We start from the raw sequence: 21425 nt of genomic DNA on the forward strand, positions 1-21425 counted from the left end.
AATCAAACTTGAAACCAACACAATTATACTTTATGTTGCTCTATCACTTAAAACCTGAATAAAACAAAAAAAAATGTTGTAATGTGATGAGGCTCTGTAAAATCTGTAAACATCACCATATTCATGAGGAATGGCTGTTTACTGAAGCATAAAGTTTTTATTCTGTCCGTACCCTGGACATGCATTCTGCTCAGAATACATGATTCAGCTCTTCAGCAGCTTCTCCTGCAGCCGTGTGAAGGTAAAACATCACAAAGCCTCAGAGCAGAGGCTCAGTGTTTAAACCATCTCCGAGTCGGAGATTTAAACTTTTCTTTATAGATAGAAGGAGGTGAGACGTTCGTCCTGCAGCTCCGGGGACAAACCGACCCACTCCTGTTCAAAATATTTTGTCTCTGTGCGTAAAATGCTGCGTCCTGGCGCGGAGGATCTCTGGGAAAGAGCTCCGTGTCGGTGGAGCTTCCTTCACGCCCCGCTGCTGTAGGTCGGTGCTGAGCAGGAGTGGCATCTCGGCGACAAAATCCCGCTGAAAGAGCGTCCTTTAGAGCTCAGGCATGCATGAAGCTGTGAGCTCACTGGCGTTATAAATATCCCCAGCAGAAGCACCGCGGCCGGGGTAATGCCCACCCGCGCCGCACGCCTGTGCGCGCAAACCTTCTGGGTTCTTGACCTCGCCACTGGATCCGTTAAAATGCGAAACGCGGCGTGGTGAGAGTCTCCTGCTGGGAAGAATGAATGTTCCTCTCTGCCTTCTGACCTTCGCTCACTGGATTTGCGCGGCGGCCGCAGCGCAGCGCGCCTCTTTGCTCCTTCAGGAGGGGATCAGCTCGGGACGCAGGACCTGCAGGCTCTACTGCAGGGTTGGCATCGGCTTCCACCTCCAGATTCATCCCGACGGCAGAGTGAACGGCAGCCATGAGCCCAACCAGCTGAGTAAGTCTTCCCCTGCATGCACAAAGCGGCGCAACTACTGAATCCTAAACGTCTGGACGCGACTCCTCTTTATCCCCCCCTAAGTTTCCTGGTTCTGTTTTCATGAATGTTATTCCTGTAAGTTGGAACAGTAATGGCTTCCACGGGAGCAGGGGTGTGAAATATCTCAGCACAAGTCATCAGGTTGACGAGCCTCGTTTGTGTCCGTCCGGGATGTTGGCAGGTAGACTATTTGTGGAAGTAACAGGTGCAGCTCCGAGGCGCCGGGATGTGCGCGGCTGCAAATCAGCGTGACTGACATCACAACAGCGCGACTCCACTGCGCAGCAAAACAGAAATGCTGCTTAAATAAAAGGGTCTGTCTGATAAAACTTTGACGCAGAGGAAGTTAAACCTCCTGATTTAAAACCCGTTAGAATGAAATGATGGATGAAACGAGCAACAAAGTCAATATTCGATGGACAGCATGACTTTGGGTCTTTTTGTGGATTGTGTTCAGGTTGCAGCAATAAATTACTCAGCATTTATGCCCAAAGAGACAAAAAAAAAAAAGAGGATATTTTTGTCTAATCAGAAATGCAAAACCAAGTAGTTTGGATTTTATTCTTAAATTAAATAAGTAAAGATATGAAAGCTGATTTCTTATTGCTGAATTGGTCATTTCCCCTGGAGTTCAAATGAATGTGCACAGATGTAAAACCCTTCAGTTCACAGTTCATGTTACTAACCCCTTTACTGTGATTCTCTGAATAAAAACCAAGGCCTGCAGTTCACTTTAAAATTAACCCAATTTATAACTGAGCAGTTCACCTGTGTGTATTTTAATCTTAGCATAAATCCAGCTTTCCTTTTGACTGTGGTCTTAATGGAAGAGGTGCAAGACGAACCCTGTGTCAATCAGGTGACACAGGAACGAGCTGCTCTGGTTAACCAACACTTAAATCAACCTTTTTACTCTACTAGTAAAATGTGTGTGGCTGAAAGCTCACACTGCATCAGCTTCAACACACCTGGAAAAATGTCAGTGGCTGCAGCTGCAGCGCTGTGCTGGACGGCGGAGCACTAGAAAACCTGCCGGAGGCTCCAAAAGGTTCCAGACTGGGTGGAGGTTCAACGCCCAGCAGGAGAACCACCCTGAACATCCATCAGAGTGGCCCAGTCAAAGTCCAGTCCTAAATCTAATTGGGAATCTGTGGTGAGATTTGAATATTGATGCTCTATTAGGGGGGTAACTAACGGGGATATTAGTAATCGATCATTCTGACTACTAATCAGTTAATTGGATAAAAAAAAAAAAGTTCATTTAACCAAATCAGCATTTTTATACAATATTAGAAACAGATTAAAAGATGCAAATAAATGTATAATTAAATTCTTATTTTAAACAAGAAAATAAACATTTTATTGCCTAAAATGCAATAATACCACATTCCTTTTGGTTCTGGTTAAAGCATACTTGCATACAAAGGTGTTTTTATCTTAAATGCAAAATGTATTCTGTGTTGTTTTAGCTGAAGTTCTGCTCTGAATATATTGTTTTTTCAGCAAATGGCCTTTTTTGAGTCTGTGTTCTCCAGTTAGCAATTAATCGATTACAAAATTACTTGACGTTTATTCCAGCAATCAACTCATCACGATTCATTTGACTAATCCGATGAATCGTTTCAGCCGTTCTCTCCATCCAGTCGGACCAACGTTGAGCTATTCTGCAGAGAAGAACTGGCAGAAATCTGTCAGTCTAAAGACCTGCAGCTGCAGTTTCAGCAAAAGAACGTTCTGCAAAGTTTTCACTCATGGAGCTGAATCCAACGCCATGTTTAGATGTCATGTAAAATCACATAAAAACTGATGTTTGTGACGAAACATGAAAAATATTTAATGAGCGTGAATTCTTATGTAAACCACTGTGTGTGTGTGTGTGTGTGTGTGTGTGCGTGTGCGTGTGTGTGTGTGTGCAGCCTGACAAACAGCAGATGAACACGAGTCAGGATGTTTGAAATTTGTAAGTCTGAATGAATATCAGAGATTTGAAAATTGCAGAGAAGAAGAAAATGAGTTTTTATTGCATTCTGGTTTTGTTCAGTTTTTAAGAAAACAGACAAATGCTGAAGAGATTGCCAGTTTGTTACAGCAAACTTATTGTTTTTAAGATATGACAGTTTTTTATTTTACTGTGATCAGATTTTTTCCTCTTGTATTTTCCCCACTAACACACTAGAATATGCCTTAACTTTTATGTTTTCATCATGCATTGGCCTTAAAAATATATGTTGCAAATAAAACACATTTTTCAAACATGAAACTTCAAGCACACAAAGCTATCACAAGATATTCAGTTGTTCCAGTTTTATAGAAGTTTCACATAAACCTCACAACGATCAAAGCTCTTATTGAGAGGCATGAAAAGTCGGGACATTACTCATGACAAACATTTGACTAACAGACGTCCATCCTGGCCTGAGGAAGACTCTAAATCTGAGGTGTCCAGACTTTTTGTCGCAGGGACCAACATCTTAAGGCTGAAACTAACGGGACAGCACCAGCTATAAGGATTGATGGGGAAAAGAAAATAACTGTCATGATTTGACTGCTTTAGTGAGTGGGAGAGGTTTAATCGAGGTCTTTCTCTCAAAATGAAATTATTCCATAATTTTACTAATTTATTTCTCTGAGTCAGCTTGTTCGTTCCAGTTGCTGTCTTCTGTAGGCAAAATATTGAGAACGCTTAACCTGTGAAATAAAGAAAAATTCAAACTATCCATTTGAAGCGATGACCAATAAGTATTCATGTCATTACTGATGTTTAAGCTCTTCTGCCTCTTCAAATTGATTTCAAAGTGAAGACTAAGAGACTTTTTAACTTGCAGCTGAATTGAATAAAAGAGCTGATGTGAGAGCTTTGGAAATAATCTGATTTTATTGCCCTTCAGTCGTCCAGATGTGATCTTTGTCTTTCCAGGTGTTCTGGAGCTGATTGCGATTTCTCAGGGCGTCATCGGCATCAGAGGGGTTTACAGCAACAGATTCCTGGCCATGAATAAAAGAGGACGGCTTCACGCCACCGTAAGGACTCCACACACGCCACAAACCCCTCGCATGTTTCACAAAACGGCTTCTGATGGGAATGTTGCAGCATCAGAACCCGATTAGATTTTCCAGAGACTTCCGCTGACCTTCCCCGTCCTCCGGTCAAGATTCTCTGATGTCCTCACCTTCATCGTCGTCCTCACCTTCATCGTCCTCTCCAGGCCGCAGAAACCACCTCAAGTGGAAGAGTGTCTGTTTTGCTGCTCAATCATTCATTATGTTTATCTTCTAGTCACAGCCCTCTGCATAATGCAACTCAAGATTCTGTTTTTTTAATTAAGGCCAAAACGTATCAGCAACCAACTCCTGACCAGGACCAGCCACACTGCAAAAACACAAAATCTAACCAAGTATTTTTGGTCAAGTTTCCAGTGAAAATATCTCAGAATACTTGAATCAAGACGGAACTAGCTTAACTGGTAACTAGTACTTTTCAGCAAGAAAAGTACTAGTTACACTGGCAGATTATTTCACTTACAACTCAAAATGCAGATCTTTTAGTATCTTAGCACTCAGTTCCCATTTACACACAAACTGGTTGGTGCATTAAATTCTGTAACTTAAAATTTTGTGTGTAGCGTTAGCTTAGCCTTTGCTGATGAAAGACGGCCTTCTACGGTGGATCAGTGGATGTGATACGCAACAAATAAAGCAAATAGGAGCAGCAAAAACGTACAAATTCAGCGTATTTTAAAATCAATTCCTGATCATTTTGAATCGACTCAGAATCCTCAGATCTAGGAATTGCGATTCTTTCTGCATCTCTCCATGTAGCCAGTTCTTTTTCATCAATATTAAGGAACTATTGACTCTAAAATGATGACTCCACAATATCTCTTTGAAAAATTACTTGGAAGTTTGTTTTGTCTTATTTCAAATGTACCAAGATATTCGCTCTATAACTAGACCAAAGATACTTGGTAAGACTTTGTGTTTTTGCAGTGCAGCAGGAATACTTGCTGTTCTTTTATCCAACATTAAATCATTCCCTGTCCTTCCTTCACGGCTACAGCGGAGCCTCCTTCGCTCATGAAACGGTTCTCCATGGAATCCCTTCCTGCCGCAGCCATGTTTGTTTTATGAGTTTGTTCTGCTTGGCATCTGCAGCAGAAAGCCACAGAATCTGACGTAAGCATGTCGTGGCGCTCGCGCTCGGCTGTAATCTTTAGCCGCTGTTTTGGAGGTTCTTAAATCCCCCTGAATGCACAGCAAGCTGAAATCTTGCCGCAGCAGCTTGGCCGGCCGACCAGTCAGCGGTCAGAATCACCAGCAAGTCATCTGTGGGAGCCTTGGCAGGCGAACAGATAGAAGCGACTCCCGGTTAGCGAGTGTTAATGGGAAGAACAGATTAAGTCCAGTCTGGGACGGCTGATAATATGCAGCGGAGCGAGCCACGAAGTGAAAATCAATATGGCGGGTAAACAATCAGCTGGAGGGCAGCAGGCTCAGAGCCGGACGGTCTGCTGAGAGAGTCGATGCCCAGCACAGGCGACTTCTGCCGCTTCAGCTCCTCGTACTGTTTCAGGAAATCATGTCAGTGGGAAGGGATGAGCCGTTATTCCTCAAAGTAAATACTCAGTTCCACTTTTTGGGATCATTTGAATATCACAAGCTGTGTTTCCATCACAAATGTGTTCAAAACTCTGTTGATAATGTGGGGAAAAAAAAAAAAAACCCACAATTTCATATGCTGTTTCCATTAAATACAAAATGTAATTAAAATCACTCGCGAATAAATTTGTTCACATAATAAGTCATTGAAAAACATGCTGAGCAATCATCTTCCTTCTATTTCCTGCCGTCTCCTTCATGGTTTCCACCAGTAGTAACATCCAGTTGCTGATCATGTGATGTCAAAAATGTGCTGCATAGGTGTAGGAAGCGGGGGGACACGGGGGGACATGTCCCCCCCAATATTAGAGAGAGCCACATTCATCCCCCCCAATAGTTTCACCGCAGTTGCGAAGAATTTTAAAATCTTCCACTCGTGTGCTTTTATTTTGAAGGCACACCACAGCGCATTCAGCAAAGCGCTTCCTCCCCCTCCCCCCTTCTCAAGCTATTTACTAATCTGTCAGGTTTCTGATATGCATCCCCCCCAATGACAGACTTGTTCCTACGCTCTTGGCTGCTTCAATTGCAGTTTTACACAGACATCTATTTCGATACAGCTGAAAAAACACTTTTTACAGAAAAACATGATGTTTCTTAAAAAATGTTTGTTTTTCCATTAATTCCACTTTGTACAACTTTATGGTCACTGGAAATGCAGCTGGAGTTAAACAGATGCTTAATTTGAGGTCTGAACCAAACAATGACATGATGTAAATATCTACAGTAACCACAAAAAACTATTAGTCTTCCTACAGATTTCTTCCATTTGTGATTTTTTTTTTACGACTAAATTATTTAGATCATTAAATACACTTTAATATCACACAACAATAATGGTAGGAAACAAAAAATACAGTTAACAAATGCTTATTGAATTTATCACTTGCCTATGTCAGTGGTGTCCAAACTCTTCCTGCTTGGCCTTTGCATAGTGATATTTAGCTGTCAATGACTTTTTGAATTTCTTTACATCAGGGCATGATGTGTTGCTTTTCAGATCTTTTAGCCTACTTCCTGATGTCATGCAGGTTCTTTTGAAGGGATTTTTTTAAATGCTGCAGGTCAGGCAGCTTTGTGGCCTCATTGTAGCTGGTGAAAATTATTCAAAAAATGCGAGTAACCATATTTAAATCATGACTTAACAGCAGGGTAGTTGTATTTTCAAACAGAGTAGTTTGGTTCCTCAATGTATAAAATCATTGAACAACTTTTCACGTATGGCTGCTCTTTAAGGCACAACTGGTGAAAATGTGTTTCCTATTTCACATTATGAAGAGCCACTGCAGCGCAGCAAGCTCTCTCAACCTTAAAGACCTCAGTTGGTAGTTTTTGTTTAACCTTGATAATTTGAAAAATGATTCATCAAAATACATTTCTGTATTTGTTTCTTTCTTTCTGTTCTAGCCAGAGGAGCAGAGATCCCTCTGATAAATATTTGCAGAAGTAAAACTCCAATCTGGTGTTTATGGAAAACCTCAGGCATCACAGTCAAGCTACATTCTTCATCCTCTGCATTCACATCTTCAACACCAATGATAAATCTAAGCTGAAACATGAGACCAAGAGCCTCAACACCAGAGAGATGAGATCAGTTGTGATAAAAGACATAATTAGACAAGATTTGTTGAGTCATACAGGTTATATGAAAAACAACAAAACTGTAGCTGTGCTTCAATTGACCTTCAAGTTTCAGAATTTTCAATTATGAAAATAAATAGAAAAACAGTCATTTGGAAAAACTCAAAATTGGATGAAGTGACTTTTCAGCTGAAGTGAGGTTATTGTTCTTTGCAAAACTGCAATGAAAATATTTTTTTCACAACAAATAGCTCATGTGATCAACAACTGGATGTTACTACTGGCGGAAATGACAAAGAGGACGACAGGAAATGGTGGGAGGATGATGGCGGAGCATGTCTTTTAATCACTCATGGCGTAAATAAACTTATTCATGTGTGATTTTAATTGCTTTTCTATTTTAATGGACACACAACACTTGCAAAATTGTGTTTTTTCAACTTTAGCGGAATATCAATAAAGTTTTTCACACACCCAACTAACTAATGTTAGATGAAACATTATAAGATAAACTGAAAACAGATTAGATTGAATGGATGAGATAAGGAATGACAACAGTTGAGATTAGATGATTTCAAAACAATAAGACAAGATGAGAATAGGTGAGAAAATTCAATGAGATGACATAAGGCGAGTCAAAATTAACAATATTAGAAGTAAAATTACAAGACCACACAAGAAGAAATAGTAAGGAAAAGATAAATTAATACTTTTACTAAATTAACCTTTATAACGGCAGCATTTCTCACTAGGCGGGGAAAGAAAAGGATCAGTTCACATTTTCTCTGAAAGATGCTCCCATCAACTCCCAGTCTTCTGCCAGATGGCAGAGACTGAAAAGATAAGTGAGGGGCGTCATCACAGATCATCATAAACCCAAGCTGATTTCCTTTGCAATGTTTGATGAAATAATAATAATAATAATAATACATTTTATTTCAAAGGCGCCTTTCTGGCACTCAAGGACACCGTACAATAATAAAAAACTGTGACAGAAACAAATAAAATGTAACAAGTAAAAGTAGATAAAAATAAATAAAACAAAACAATGTATCTATATAAAAACTATGTAAAATCAGGCAAACCAATTGTGTCATGTGGAAAAGGCAGATCTAAAAAGGTGTGTTTTGAGTTCGGTTTTAAAATTTGATAATGACTTTATGTTTCTAAGGTATGGTGGTAATGAGTTCCATAGTTGGGGAGCAGAGCGACTGAAAGCTCTGCTCCCCATGGTGGTGAGACGGGCAGAGGGGACAGTGAAATGGATTGAGGAGGATGATCTGAGGGAGCGAGAGGGAATGGCAATATGAATAAGATTTGAAAGATATGGTGAGGAGAGATTGTAAAGGGCCTTGAAAGTGTACAGAAGAATTTTGTAATCTATGCGGAACTTGGTGGGCAGCCAATGGAGTCTTTGCAGGACAGGAGTGATGTGGTGCATGGATGGGGTTTTGGTAATGATACGGGCAGCTGAATTCTGGACCAGTTGGAGCTTATGAAGAGATTTCTGGGTGAGACCAAACAGAAGGGAGTTGCAGTAGTCCAGGCGTGATGTCACAAGACAGTGAACAAGGATGGCAGTGGAATGGGGAGTAAGGGAGGGGCGGAGGCGGTTGATGTTGCGTAGGTGAAAATAAGCCGAGCGGGTTATGTTATTAATATGAGACTGGAAAGACAGGGTGCTGTCAAGGATGACACCCAGACTCTTTACCTGAGGGGAGGGAGAAACGGGACAGTTATCAATTACAAGACTGAAGCTTTTGATTTTGGCCAGAGTAGATTTGGTACCAATGAGAAGAACCTCTGTTTTATCACTGTTAAGCTGAAGCAGATTTGAGGAGAACCAGGATTTTATTTCAGTCAAGCAGTCAGTAAGCGAAGATGGTGGGAGGTTGGAGGCGGGCTTACTGGAAACATAGAGCTGGGTGTCATCCGCATAACAGTGGAAATCAATGCCATACTTGCGGAAAATATTGCCAAGGGGAAGGAGATAAATAATGAAGAGAAGGGGCCCTAAGACAGATCCCTGTGGAACTCCTGATGTGACAGAGGAAGGCTGGGAAGAGAAGGTTTTGATCCGAATGAACTGAGTGCGGCCAGAGAGATATGATTTAAACCAGTTTAGAGGAGTCTGAGTGATGCCAATAGAGGAAAGTCTGTTGAGTAGGGTGGTATGGCAGATAGTGTCAAACGCTGCACTCAAATCAAGTAGGATGAGAATGGACAGCAAGCCGGAGTCAGCTGCCATAAGGAGGTCATTGGTGATTTTAATGAGAGCTGTTTCTGTACTATGGAGGGGACGAAAACCAGACTGAAACAGTTCATACAGGTTATTGTTGGATAAATAAGTGTGAAGTTGGGATGCTACTACCTTCTCAAGAATTTTGGAGATGAAAGGCAAGTTGGAGATAGGACGGAAATTATTCAGATTATAGTGATCAGCACCAGGTTTTTTTAAGATAGGGGTTATGGCAGCAATTTTAAATGAAGCAGGAACTGTTCCAGTGGAGAGAGAGGAGTGAATAATGGCAGAGATAAGAGGGAGTATGGATGGGGCACAGGCTTTAACCAGGACTGTGGGAAGGGGGTCAAGCAGACAGGTGGACGACTTGGATTTGTGTATAAGGGTTGTAATTTCTGATGTTGTTGGGAGCTGGAAGGAAGAGAAGGAGTGGGCTGGAGGAGAAAGTTCAAGAGTAGGACAGGGGGAGGGTTGTGAGCTGAGATGCTGGTGGATCTTAAGAATTTTACTGTCAAAAAATGACATGAGGGAATTACAAAATCAGTTGAACACAAATATGAAGGTAGAGAGTCCGGAACTTGAATGATGTTCTTATAAAGTGAGAATATTGACTTGGTGGAGCCTTCATTTGAACAGATTAAACCAGTGTAGTAAAAGGATTTGGCTTGAGTGATACAGTCCTTATAATGTAATATGTGATTTTTGTAAATGTCTTTATGAACAACTAGTCCAGTTTTCCGGTGGAGCCTCTCAAGTTGCCGTCCTTTGGCCTTCATGAGCCGAAGTTCAGGAGTAAACCAGGGGGCAGAACGAGCAAAAGAAACAGATCTGGTTTTTAACGGAGCAAGAGAGTTGAGTATTGAGTGAAGACCAGTGTTGTAATGTGAGACCAGGTCATCAAGGGTGGTTGAATTTAGAGTTGAGTATATATTGTCCATGAGTGAATTGACGCCAAAGGAGAGAGAATTTAAATTAATATCCTTAATGTTACGGAAGGAGATAAGACAGGAAAGCTTAGTGATTGAGAGAGGGAGACAAATATTAAATGAGAGGAGGAAATGGTCAGTTATGGCAAGTTCATCAGCTGTACAATCAGAGGGGGAAACACCAGAACAACAGACTAGATCCAGGACATGACCCCTAGAATGAGTGGGAACATTGATGAACTGCTGGAGACCAAAGCTCTGGAGGCAGGATGAAAAGTCTTTAGTCAGAGAACTATTGCCATCGTCCATGTGAATATTGAAATCACCCAATACTATGATGTTTGGTGAGAGGGTTGACAGGTGAGTGAGAAGAGCAGCAAAGTCATTCAGAAAGTCACTGTTAGTTTTCGGGGGGCGGTAGATGGTTGTGATGATGGTGGGGTAGGTCCAGAGAGCTGACACACAGTTGATTCAAACGAAGAGAAGGTGGGAGCAGACAACGGCGAGACTTTCCACTTCTCGCGGTGAATTATCGCGAGACCTCCTCCCCGGCCGGTGCCACGGGGTTGACAGATGTAAACAAACCCCGGTGGAGTAGAATCATTGAGCTGAGAAAAGTCATCAGGTTGTTGCCAAGTCTCAGTCAAGCATAGAAAGTCAAACTTACGGTCAGTGAGGAGATCCTGGATGAGATGTCCCTTGCCCGTGAGTGAGCGGATGTTAAGCAGACCGAAGTTTACAGAGGAGTTATCAGACTTTGCAGGAGTGTTAGCTGACCGGGCTAGGCAAGCTAGCACGCTGCGGTCAACAACCCGGTTGGAAGCACGCCGGAGACGACGAGAGGTAGACCAGATGGATTGTATGGGTTTCGACGTGTCCTCTTGGAAGTTCCGACGAGACCCGCGGTGGATGTATTTCCGGCGTGGTAGGAAAGTTGCATCCGAGATGAGTAGTGAAGCAGGGGGAAGTGCAGGTAGATGAAACCGCAGCCGGAGGAGCTCAGCAGCAGAATACTGGATCTGACCTGTAACAGGTTGTTGAAAGAGTGCCAGGAGAGTCCAGAAAAGCACAGCCCAGATATATATCCTGCTAGTTGGCATTGTAGAAGAGGAGTCGGCAGCCTGGACAGGTGAGCAGCGACAGGTAAGACTCAGGTAGTAGATGAGAGCAGGAGAGTGGAAGCTAGTCCATGTACACACGCAGTGTTGTCAAAAACGGCGATTTAGCTGAACAGACAAAAGTTAGTCAGCCTGAGTAGTGCAGTCCATTAGGTCACAAGACCATAAACTAAGTTAATCTAACCGGCGAGCAGCGGCAGCAAGTCGCGCCAGCGTTCACTCCAAAACTCACTAATGAAATAAATTCATTAGTGAGAGCTTGTTTGAGCAAAAGAGACGTGATTGTTTTCATTTTATTTGGATTCAGACATTCCCTAGAAAGAGTTTTTTCCTCCAAGCTGTGCCTGAAAATCGGCAACTTTCAACCCCAAAGATGTGGCATTACAGGCTGTCAGAGTAACTTTAGTACGTTAAAAACATCTCTGTTCTGCAGATGTAAATATAAATACAAGGTCAAACTTGTGGCTCGTGGGAAAATGTCTCGAGGAGTGTGACCAAGCTTTAGGATTCAACCAATCAGATCTGTGGAATCCACCTGCAGCTAATGAACCCGTGAAGGCCAGCAGACGCGGGGTTTCTCCTCTGCCTACGTGCCTGGGTGTGAGAGCTCATTGGCGCACGCTCCGGCGGCTTTGTTTCCAAATGTCGAAATCCCTGACTGGTACCAGAGCTGGTATGCTGCTCGGTTCTGTTAAACCGCTTCATTCCAGCTGTAGCGACGACTCTGCAGCGCCGAGCAATTTTCTAATCATCTTTAAAAACAACAGCCCAAAGGAAGCGTTGGCCACTTAGAAAAACTCAAAGGGTCGTAGTGTTCCGCGACGAGCCGCACCGCGCTCTCCTGTGACTGGCATGTTTACCGAGCGCTGGAATGGCATCGTGTTCTGCTATGCTGCGCTCTTCAGCAAAGCAGAACTGCTTGTTTTTCTTCAAAATGCCATGAGGTTCAACAAGAAAAGTCAAAGCCCTGCAAGAAGGAAGGAAAGCATCTGTACATTCTGAAAGTTTCCCATCGGGGATATTCTTAGGTACAACAGGGAACACCTAATGGGTTTGTTTCTTTTCAGTGGTGTTCTCTATTTTATGAGAACAGAACAAGTTCCCCTCAAGGTTTGGTCCAATTTGTGAAACATTTCCACGTACTAAAGTCAGAGTCGTTTGTGGAGGAAGTACAGAAATGCTTTGAGAATGTTTTATCTGAAAACCTGGGATTTTTAATATGATTGCAATAAATACACTAAAAGTTTACAGCTACATCTGTGTAATCTAACCTCAGGTGTAAACCAGATTACACACTAATAATATAATTTAATATAGAAGAAGGATTTTAGCAACCGTTTTCTGCTAATCGAACACCTTGGTGTGTATAAAAAGCAGGAGTTTTAGATGTTTGCTGCTCAAATTTTGTACCACATGGGCCAAAATCTTAAAGTTGGAAGAGCTCTGGGCCCCAAAAATGTGATTAAATAGGAAAAAAAGGAAAAAAATAACTGATTTTTGACCTTAAATAACTAGCAACATGATGTATAAATTATTGTAGATCCAAAACATAAACAGGGTTTTGCGGAATGGTGCCAAAAGAATACAACACAGTTTACAAATTTGAGGGGATGTTGACTGATTATTTTCTTTTCTGCTCTCAGCAACACGTATAAGATTTTTTTAAAGTGTTTGCTATATTTAGCTAAAGTTAAATAAAAGCAGATTTGACTGCACCTAGTGAACATTGCTGGATATAAGAGGTTCTATTTACAATAAAAAGAAGAAAAAAAATAAAAACGTGTCGTATTCAACATTTTCCATTTTAAGAAGAGTTTTAACTGAGTAAAAATGAAAACAATTAAATTAAGTCTCTGAGAAGGAGTCAGAGTGTTCTGCAAACAAACATTTATTTTAAAAGGCGACTTGTTTGAAGTTAAACCTGCTAATACCTTTTATTTTCTCTCTTTCACAGGAATGGTTCTCAGACGACTGCAAGTTCAGGGAACGTTTCCAGGAGAACAGCTACAACACCTACGCCTCTGTAATCCACAGGAACCAGAGGACGGGTCGGGAGTGGTATGTTGCCCTCAATAAGCGGGGGAAAGCTAAAATGGGCTCCAGTCCGCGGGTCAAATCCCAGCACGTCTCCACCCACTTCCTACCCAGGGCCAGCCTGCATGACTTTACCCAGAAAGGCTTCACCATCACGGAGCGGAGCAAAGAGAGGAGGAAACCACCGTCGCCCCCCAGGCCTCCGGCCGTGATCCCGAATGTCCAGAGACACAGACAGGTCAAATACTGGCCCAAGTTCAGGTTCGGATAAGTTTGCAAAGGAGGGACCGGAATAATAAACTTTAAACAAACTGGACAAAAGTCATTTCTGATGCTCACATCATTCCAGGATTCTGTAGCATGGAAAACAATCCCAAAGGGCTTCCAGGAACACTCAACTCAACCTGACGCTAGGATCTGTGGTGACGGCGGGACGTTTTCTCTGACGCTCGGATCTGTGGTGACGGCGGGACGTTTTCTCTGACGCTCGGATCTGTGGTGACGGCGGGACGTTTTCTCTGACGCTCGGATCTGTGGTGACGGCGGGACGTTTTCTCTGACGCTCGGATCTGTGGTGACGGCGGGACGTTTTCTCTGACGCTCGGATCTGTGGTGACGGCGGGACGTTTTCTCTGACGCTCGGATCTGTGGTGACGGCGGGACGTTTTCTTTGCACTTAACTCTGTGTTGCTCTGTCCTGTTGTACATCATCACTAATGTTCTGGTTATGATGCTTAGAAAGCAGAAATCCTACCTGAACACATCAGGTAACACGTTTTCGTTTTTATATCGAATGTTACACAAAACTGTTTTTTTATGTCTCAGATAAACATTTTGTTTTATAATTCTTACATATTAAAAAAAAAAAAATCATAAAAAGCATGGCTGCATTAAATCAAATAAAGTTGGTTCACAGGATGAGGATTTGATTAATCCTGGAGAAGTTGGTGTGGATCCAATCAGACGCAGAACTTTCCAACCAGGAAGCAATCATTTCCCCCGAACCGCCCTGGACTGACTGCCGGTCCAACGCATGTTCAGAGAAATCCTCCATGTCCTCTGGATAAGAGAAATAATAAGAAAAATATTATATATTTTAATAAATATGAAATGACAAATCCATCAGGTTTCACTCTTTACTTCACACACTAACATGACCATAAACACGTGAAGCAGCTTTGGGTTGGAGACGTAGATTAATCTGGTAGTTTGGAAACTAAAGTATTTCATGTTCTTATGTAATTTTGTATCAGTAGAGTAATAAATGAACTGTGCGTAGATTAATGCAGATTTGTGATTTTCCAACATCAATTGTTTGGTAGCAAAACAAAATCTCTAATAATAAAAAGAGAGCACAAACAATTATTATCAGCTTGGTAAAGAAGATTAAAGGGCCTTAAAAACATATTTTGTTGCAGGTTAACCTGAAATATTTTTTTTTCTTTTTTGTAAAATTCAACCTGTAATTTAAGCAAATTTTAAGAAATGATCGTCTTTTGAAAAAGTAACTAATGGCGCACTTAATGGAACCCTAAGCTTTCTCTACAAAATCAATGCAACAATTTGTTTTTGCTTTTTAAAATTGATGAGATTAACTAGTAACTTTTAATTATTAACCCTTCACTTCCCGTTTTCCTGGAATATAAATGACATTCAGCACAGCTTTGGCCAGTTTCTTTTAGACACTTTGATTTTCCTCCATGCTGTGGAGAATGACCACATCTCCACAAAATACCTTCAGGGACACAGAAGGAAGTTTTCTACAGACCCACAACTTGTGTGTATTTGTCTATTGTTGTTTTCACAGCAAGTTGTATTTGTATAGACAACATGAAGCTGCAGATACCAGATACATACTTGTCTGTGGTTTCAGCTTTAATAGAAAACTCAAATCATACAAACCATAAAGTATTTTTCTGTAGCTCCATCATGGCTCCCTTATATGACTCCCACCTGAGACACTGACCAACGGTCCCTCTCCTAACACTGAATCTGTTACAATCAGGCTGAAAACACTGAAACTCCCCTCTCAATGTGAAAGGTCACAAAAACTCAATTCATTTTGGAGACCGGCTGTCCATTGAAAAAAAAAACAAAACAGAGTCCTGACCTCAGGACATTCCCTCTCTGTCATCAGCAGAGGGATAAAGATGCTGAGGAGCCGAAGTATCAGATGGCAAACAGCCGCAGACTGAAACAAATAGGAACTGACTGTGAAGTAAAAAAGGTTCCCTAATAAAAAGCACAATGTTTACATTAATAACCTGTCCTGCCAGATTAATTTGGATATTTTTTATTTTCAAAACATTCATTAGATATCAAAAAGCACCACAAACGCATCATCGCCTTATGTCAAACTGTCAGAAACTGGGATTTTCAAGATCTGGTTATGTCTGAAGGATTTCCTTTAGTCCCTTCATTTTAAAGTCTTTTATTCTAAGACTGTCACATATAAAGATGCATCTTTTTATATATATATATATATATATATATAACAGGAAAACATAAAACACAACCTAATTTCATATATAAACTCTGAAACCTGAGTGAATTTAAAGAACAGTGTTAGTCCTACTGCAGAGAGATACACGTTCTGTGAAGGTAAACAAAAAAACCTGGTATTTATGTATAAGATAAATGCAAAAAATATCTATATCCTGCTAAATATTGCTTTTGTTTACACACTTGAATGGGAAAATCATTGAAAAGTTGTTGGGGGTTTTTTTTTGTCTCTTCCTGATGAAAGTGACTTAAAAATATTCAGCAGCTGTAGGTGTTTGTTTTCCTCAAGCATGTTAAAGATGACATCTTTTTTCAGATTAAAAAAAAAAGAAAACATCTGCATAATGGAACATTTTTAATGCAATATAAATATTAAAAGTTTTTGTGGATGATCCTGTCAGATGCTGGACAGGGCATCTGGGAAAACGATTCACTGTGTGTGTGTGTGTGTGTGTGTGTGTGTGTGTGTGTGTGTGTGTGTGTGTGTGTGTGTGTGTGTGTGTGTGTGTGTGTGTGTGTATATACTGCTAACTCGTTTCTATAAATGCCTAATTGCTTTCCAGGCTTTTTACTGAAACATTAGAGGATATTATATCTCACTGTAATCCCAAGGTGGTATTTAGAGAGGGTCTCTGGTGCTTTAGTGACAGAAGGATATGTGTGCTGACAGGTTTGAGAGAGTGGATCTTATCCGAAACCTTTGGGACCATGACGTTTTCTTTCTTTACATTAGTGTAAAACATTCCTGACTCTGTCTCACTCACCAGCATCCTCCCTTTGCTGGCAGATGTGCAGATCGGTGGGATTTCTCCTCTCTTGGAACATTTGACCTCATTAACATTTGAAGTTGTTCAATCAGAGAAAGAAAACATTCTGATTCTCTTCTGATGAAGGTGACGCATGAACAGCCAGAGGCTACCCTGAACATCCAACACTTTCATGGATGTTTAGAAGTCCAGAAAATGTTTTCTTGGGTGTTTTTTTTTTTTTTGACTGGAGTTGTACATAATATTACAGTAATCAGTCAAAGAAGGAAATAAAAAGAGAACTATTATAGCAAAATCACATAATCACTAGCAACATTTTTCATTTACCATATTTTTCTCTAAGGCAGCCAGACAACCGTTTAATATTTTAAAGTTATGATAAAGTTTTTTACCTCCCTTCCTCCCATCGACACTCCATCTATAATCTCATTTAGTAGCCAAATATGTAAAAATCACATAATTGAACCTGCTGCTTCTTTAGGTTCAACTTTAAAGATTGTCACGCAAGCGCCGTCTCATTTCTGAGGTCAGCCAGTGTTTTCTTACCCAGAAATAAAAACCCCACTTAATTATTGAACAACGCAATGAAAAATAAATGTGTAACCTGTGCCGTTCTCATTCTGAGCTGAACTGTCTTCTGTGCTCTTTTGCATTGCATGTTGTAATGACTGAGAAGATTTCAGGGATTTGGTTCTGGAGCTGATGTGCAGATAAACCAGATGCTGCCTGGACCAGAGAATGATCAGGACATTCATTTACCCCAGCAGCCATTTATTAACTTAGAGACTTAAAAGCAAGATTTTAACATCCTTTCTTTATCAGTCAGTCTGTTCATTTTTCAGTGTTGGTCAAGAAAAATCCTCCATGATCTTTTCTTTCTCCTGTCTGGACAAAATTATGCCACTGAAAATGTAAGTCTTAGTCCATAACTTCCCTAAGGTTCCTGACCTGCTCCGTAGTTTTTATCCTTGTTGGGTGTAGCTGAATGTTGATCTTTAACTTCTGAAGCAAAAAATAAAATAAAATAAAATTCTGTCTTATATTCATTAAAATAAAGTTTTTTTCACCTTCTTTTGGTCAGACTGTCTCAGAAAATGTAAGGTATTCTGTTTATGTGGTGGCAAAAATGTAGAACTGTGTTTTAATAGCAGTGGTGGAGAAAGTACTCAAAAAATGTACTTAAGTAAAAGTATAAATACACAGACAAAAATGTACCACATTAACATTTTACGTAAGTAAAAGTAAAAAAGTACTGGCTTTTAAAAATACATAAGTATTAAAACTAAAAGTACTTGTTGAATGCATTACCTAATCGCTAATATCATTAAGTGAACCGATCGTATTTCATTTTAATACATTAGAAATGTGCCATTTTAATGAACAATGCCACAGATAAAGCATGTTTTTATTGTGTTTATTCTGTAGCATAGTTTAGACTTAGATATGTGATTCTATTCTATTCCATAAAACACCTAGACATTAAATACTTGGAACTGAAATAAATTTAATCAGTAAAGATCCGTCCAGAAGAATCGGATCGTTCCTGAATGTCATATCAATGCAGACTTTGGTCACAGCGTTGTCCCACATTTACGACACCTCAGTCAAAACCTCCACATAATAATTCAGCGCATGAGTGACAACTTTTTTCATCGCAGATGCAACATGTGTCTCAGTCAGTACAACTAGCTTTGCTAGCATCACGTCCACAGATCTTACCTTTCTTTAAGCTTTCCTTCGAAATGACGCTAAAAGTTGGACGAAGTCCCCACCGTCTGTGAAAGCGAAGCGCTGCTGATTTTACATGTCGCCATATCTTATGATTTATGCAGCGCTATTGTATTACTGACGATTAAACAGACATCTTCTCCCGCTCAGAGGAAACCACTGCGCATGTCTGGAGCTCTGCGTGCGAGTAAAGGTGGAGCCGATGGGTGACAACAGACACTAAGTCACGTTGTTGCTCGGATTTTACGGCGCCACCTTAAATCCCTGAACTTCACATTTTAACGGACAAAAAGCTCAACGCGACTTGGATGTAACGAGTAACGTGACATTTTGTAGAAATGTAGTTAAGTAGAAAGTACAGATACTTACTGTAAAATGTAGTAGAGTAAAACTAGAAAGTACCCATTATTAAATCTACTTAAGTAAAGTACAGATACACGAAAATTGTACTTAAGTACAGTAACGAAGTACTTGTACTTCTTTACTTCCCACCACTGGTTAATAGCATATATGTAGGGAAGGTAAGACATGTTGTATTTGGAAGAACCTTTAGAGGTTGAATAAAAGTAGCCCAAAAATGCAGCCCTGATGAACCTCATGTGATCTTTGTCCACCCAGATTTACCAAATGTTACCAAATGGCAATAAAAAAATAGTTTGTAAGCCATCGTCTGAACCAGGGTACTCCAGTATCAGCAGCTTACACCCATTGATCCAGTCCATCAACCAATAATGTATTAATTGATCAGGAGGAGTAAGTAAACAGTGAGCAGCAAATCTCTGAAACAGCTGAAGCTGCCACCGTGAATCATGCTGCTGATCTGCAGATCCCAAGATGAACCAGAGCCAGTTCCTACGTCAGACTCTTTTTTTTTGCTTGACCAAACCAGAAGAAACCTGAAAACTGAGTCTTAAATACACATTGTGGCAGTAAATGACAGCCACAGAACAGGTGTGCTGATTGACAAATTAGGGAAGGTAAGACATGTTGTATTACATGTCTTACCTTCCCTTCCCAGGTGAGCCGAGGGGAATCAGTTCAGGTTTAACAGTCTACCGTTTGATCCACAGTTTCAGAATGCTGACTATGTCTGCAGATGATTAATCTCTCACTGATACATTTTCGTGTCTCTAGCAGATTAGGTTCCATATTTTTCACTGAAAAGGCAGATTTATTTTCCCACCGTCCACCAGGGGGCGCTGCAGCAGCTGCAGTCTGAAACAAGCTGCATTCTGTCACCTTTGTTTAATGTTTGTCGCACATAGAAATCTAACTTTGGATAAAAGATCATGATTAAAGTTCTGGACAAAGGTTTAGACCACAACTGCTTCTTTTCTCTGTTTTTAAAAAGAAAATAATTTTAATTGGTCTGATTAGTTGTCTGTGTTTTCTGAGGGTCTTTCAGTCACTTCGGTCACTTTTTATCCCCCTTTCTTCTGAGTCCTTACCTTTTTGTGTCAGTATATTGACACAAAATACTGACACAAAAAAAATATTATAACACACACTTAGTGTGTGTTAACGAATGACAAAAGCAAATGAAAACGTGGAGAAAAAAAGTGAAACTTAGAAACAACTCCCTATAGGAGATGAACAGGATCTGAATGTCATGTCTTCAGGAAACAGGAGGAAAAAAATCAAGCAAAGATCCAGCAGAACTGGAGCAAAGGATCATTGTTGCAAATACAGTTTTTTTTATTTCTTATTTCTTAGTTTATCTGTTTTCATTGATAAATCTGTTGTCTTTCTTTTCCTGCAGTCTGTTTTTGGGACAAGGACTTGCACTTTGTCAAGCTGTTAACTCAAATGTTTTGTAAATTGTAGTGGCTCAGCACTCAAGATAATCAGGTATTGCACCTGCAGATCTCACACATTCTGGACACAAATGACTTAGACTTTTACCTTCAGGGTATAAAAACAGAAAAGAAATGTGTTTTCTCACCTTTTTATCAGAAAAACACTTAACCCCTTTAGCAATTTGAGGTTTTTGATCATCTTTGGCCCTTTCCCTGGTTCTCCATTGTTCTGTTCTTAAACAATTGATAGACAGTGGGCACTGCCAAGCAGACCCAGCTCACAAGAGCAGTAGTTTTGGAGATGTGTTGACCCAATTATACAGCCATCACAATTTAGCCCTTGTCTAACTGGCTCAAATTCTTACTTCTGGTACGTTACTGTTTCTAACGCATCAACTCTTCACTTATTCAGTGCATTCCACCTGGTAACAGGTTCTATGATAAAAAGACAGTCAGCGGTCATACTCTGTAGGAACATGTCGAATGGAAACTGTGAACCTTTATCCTTTAATAAGTAGTAGAGCACCTTAAGACCATAATTGAGATCACTTCCGCTTCTCGAAGTTGCCATGGCAGCACTTTCAAACAAAAGATGGAGCTTAACACAGCCGAGCGCTTTTACGATTTCCTCACTAACTTTAAAGACTATCAAGATTATCTGGACTCGAAAATCACTCCAACGGATTTATTTTATTTAAAAGTAAGTAACCCGGGCTCCGAATATGAAGTTAAAACTCATATCCACGCCATGTGTAACTCCTGTTGGAAGCTTTTCTTTCTTTCTCTCAAATTTACCGGAACCTTCTTTTCATTTCGACATGTTTTAAACATTCCGCGTCGCTCTAAGAGCAAAGTTCACATCAAATGTTTGGAGGACAGCGACAAGCCGACAATTGTCGGGAAAAATGTCTCTATAAGGCTATGAATGTTTTCCCTCAGTTCGCCTTACTGTTCAGAAACTCCCATCATTTGTTGGTGAGGTATGAAATAAAAATGTGACTCATAAATGAAGCAAAAACGCTGCTTCATTTATTATTTTTTATGTGAAAAATAGTTTGTAGTTATAACTTTCACGTTTAAAAGTTTTGTTGTTGTAGTAA

At 40.4% G+C, this 21425-nt stretch overlaps 2 protein-coding genes and 1 long non-coding RNA gene across 4 annotated transcripts in view; 2 read left to right on the forward strand and 1 right to left on the reverse strand.

The window, feature by feature from the left end:
* LOC145552870 (uncharacterized) overlaps nucleotides 1-21425 on the reverse strand; it is a 254817-nt gene that overhangs the window by 206321 nt on the left and 27071 nt on the right. The gene's annotated exons all lie outside the window — the stretch shown is intronic.
* Nucleotides 500-14657, forward strand: fgf5 (fibroblast growth factor 5). Of its 2 annotated transcripts, none has more exons than XM_081610908.1 (4): nucleotides 500-933; nucleotides 3893-3996; nucleotides 13453-13793; nucleotides 13882-14657. In XM_081610908.1, exons 1-4 carry the CDS (start codon nucleotides 732-734, stop codon nucleotides 13889-13891), a joined length of 657 nt encoding a protein of 218 aa, XP_081467034.1. In that variant the 5' UTR covers nucleotides 500-731; the 3' UTR covers nucleotides 13892-14657. The 2 variants fall into 2 exon arrangements, with proteins under 2 accessions (XP_081467034.1, XP_081467035.1); XM_081610909.1 differs by having other exon boundaries at nucleotides 13453-13556; nucleotides 13647-14657.
* The window catches only part of cfap299 (cilia and flagella associated protein 299), a 78338-nt gene continuing 77671 nt past the window's right edge, over nucleotides 20759-21425 (forward strand). The window contains exon 1 of the mRNA XM_081610910.1: nucleotides 20759-21025. Within this exon, the coding sequence (XP_081467036.1) occupies nucleotides 20918-21025 (108 nt within the window). The 5' untranslated portion in view covers nucleotides 20759-20917. The remainder of the gene's footprint in view (nucleotides 21026-21425) is intronic.

The sequence above is a fragment of the Poecilia reticulata genome, chromosome 9, assembly GCF_904066995.2.
Source record: "Poecilia reticulata chromosome 9, P_reticulata-male-v2, whole genome shotgun sequence".
NCBI classification, from domain to species: domain Eukaryota; kingdom Metazoa; phylum Chordata; class Actinopteri; order Cyprinodontiformes; family Poeciliidae; genus Poecilia; species Poecilia reticulata.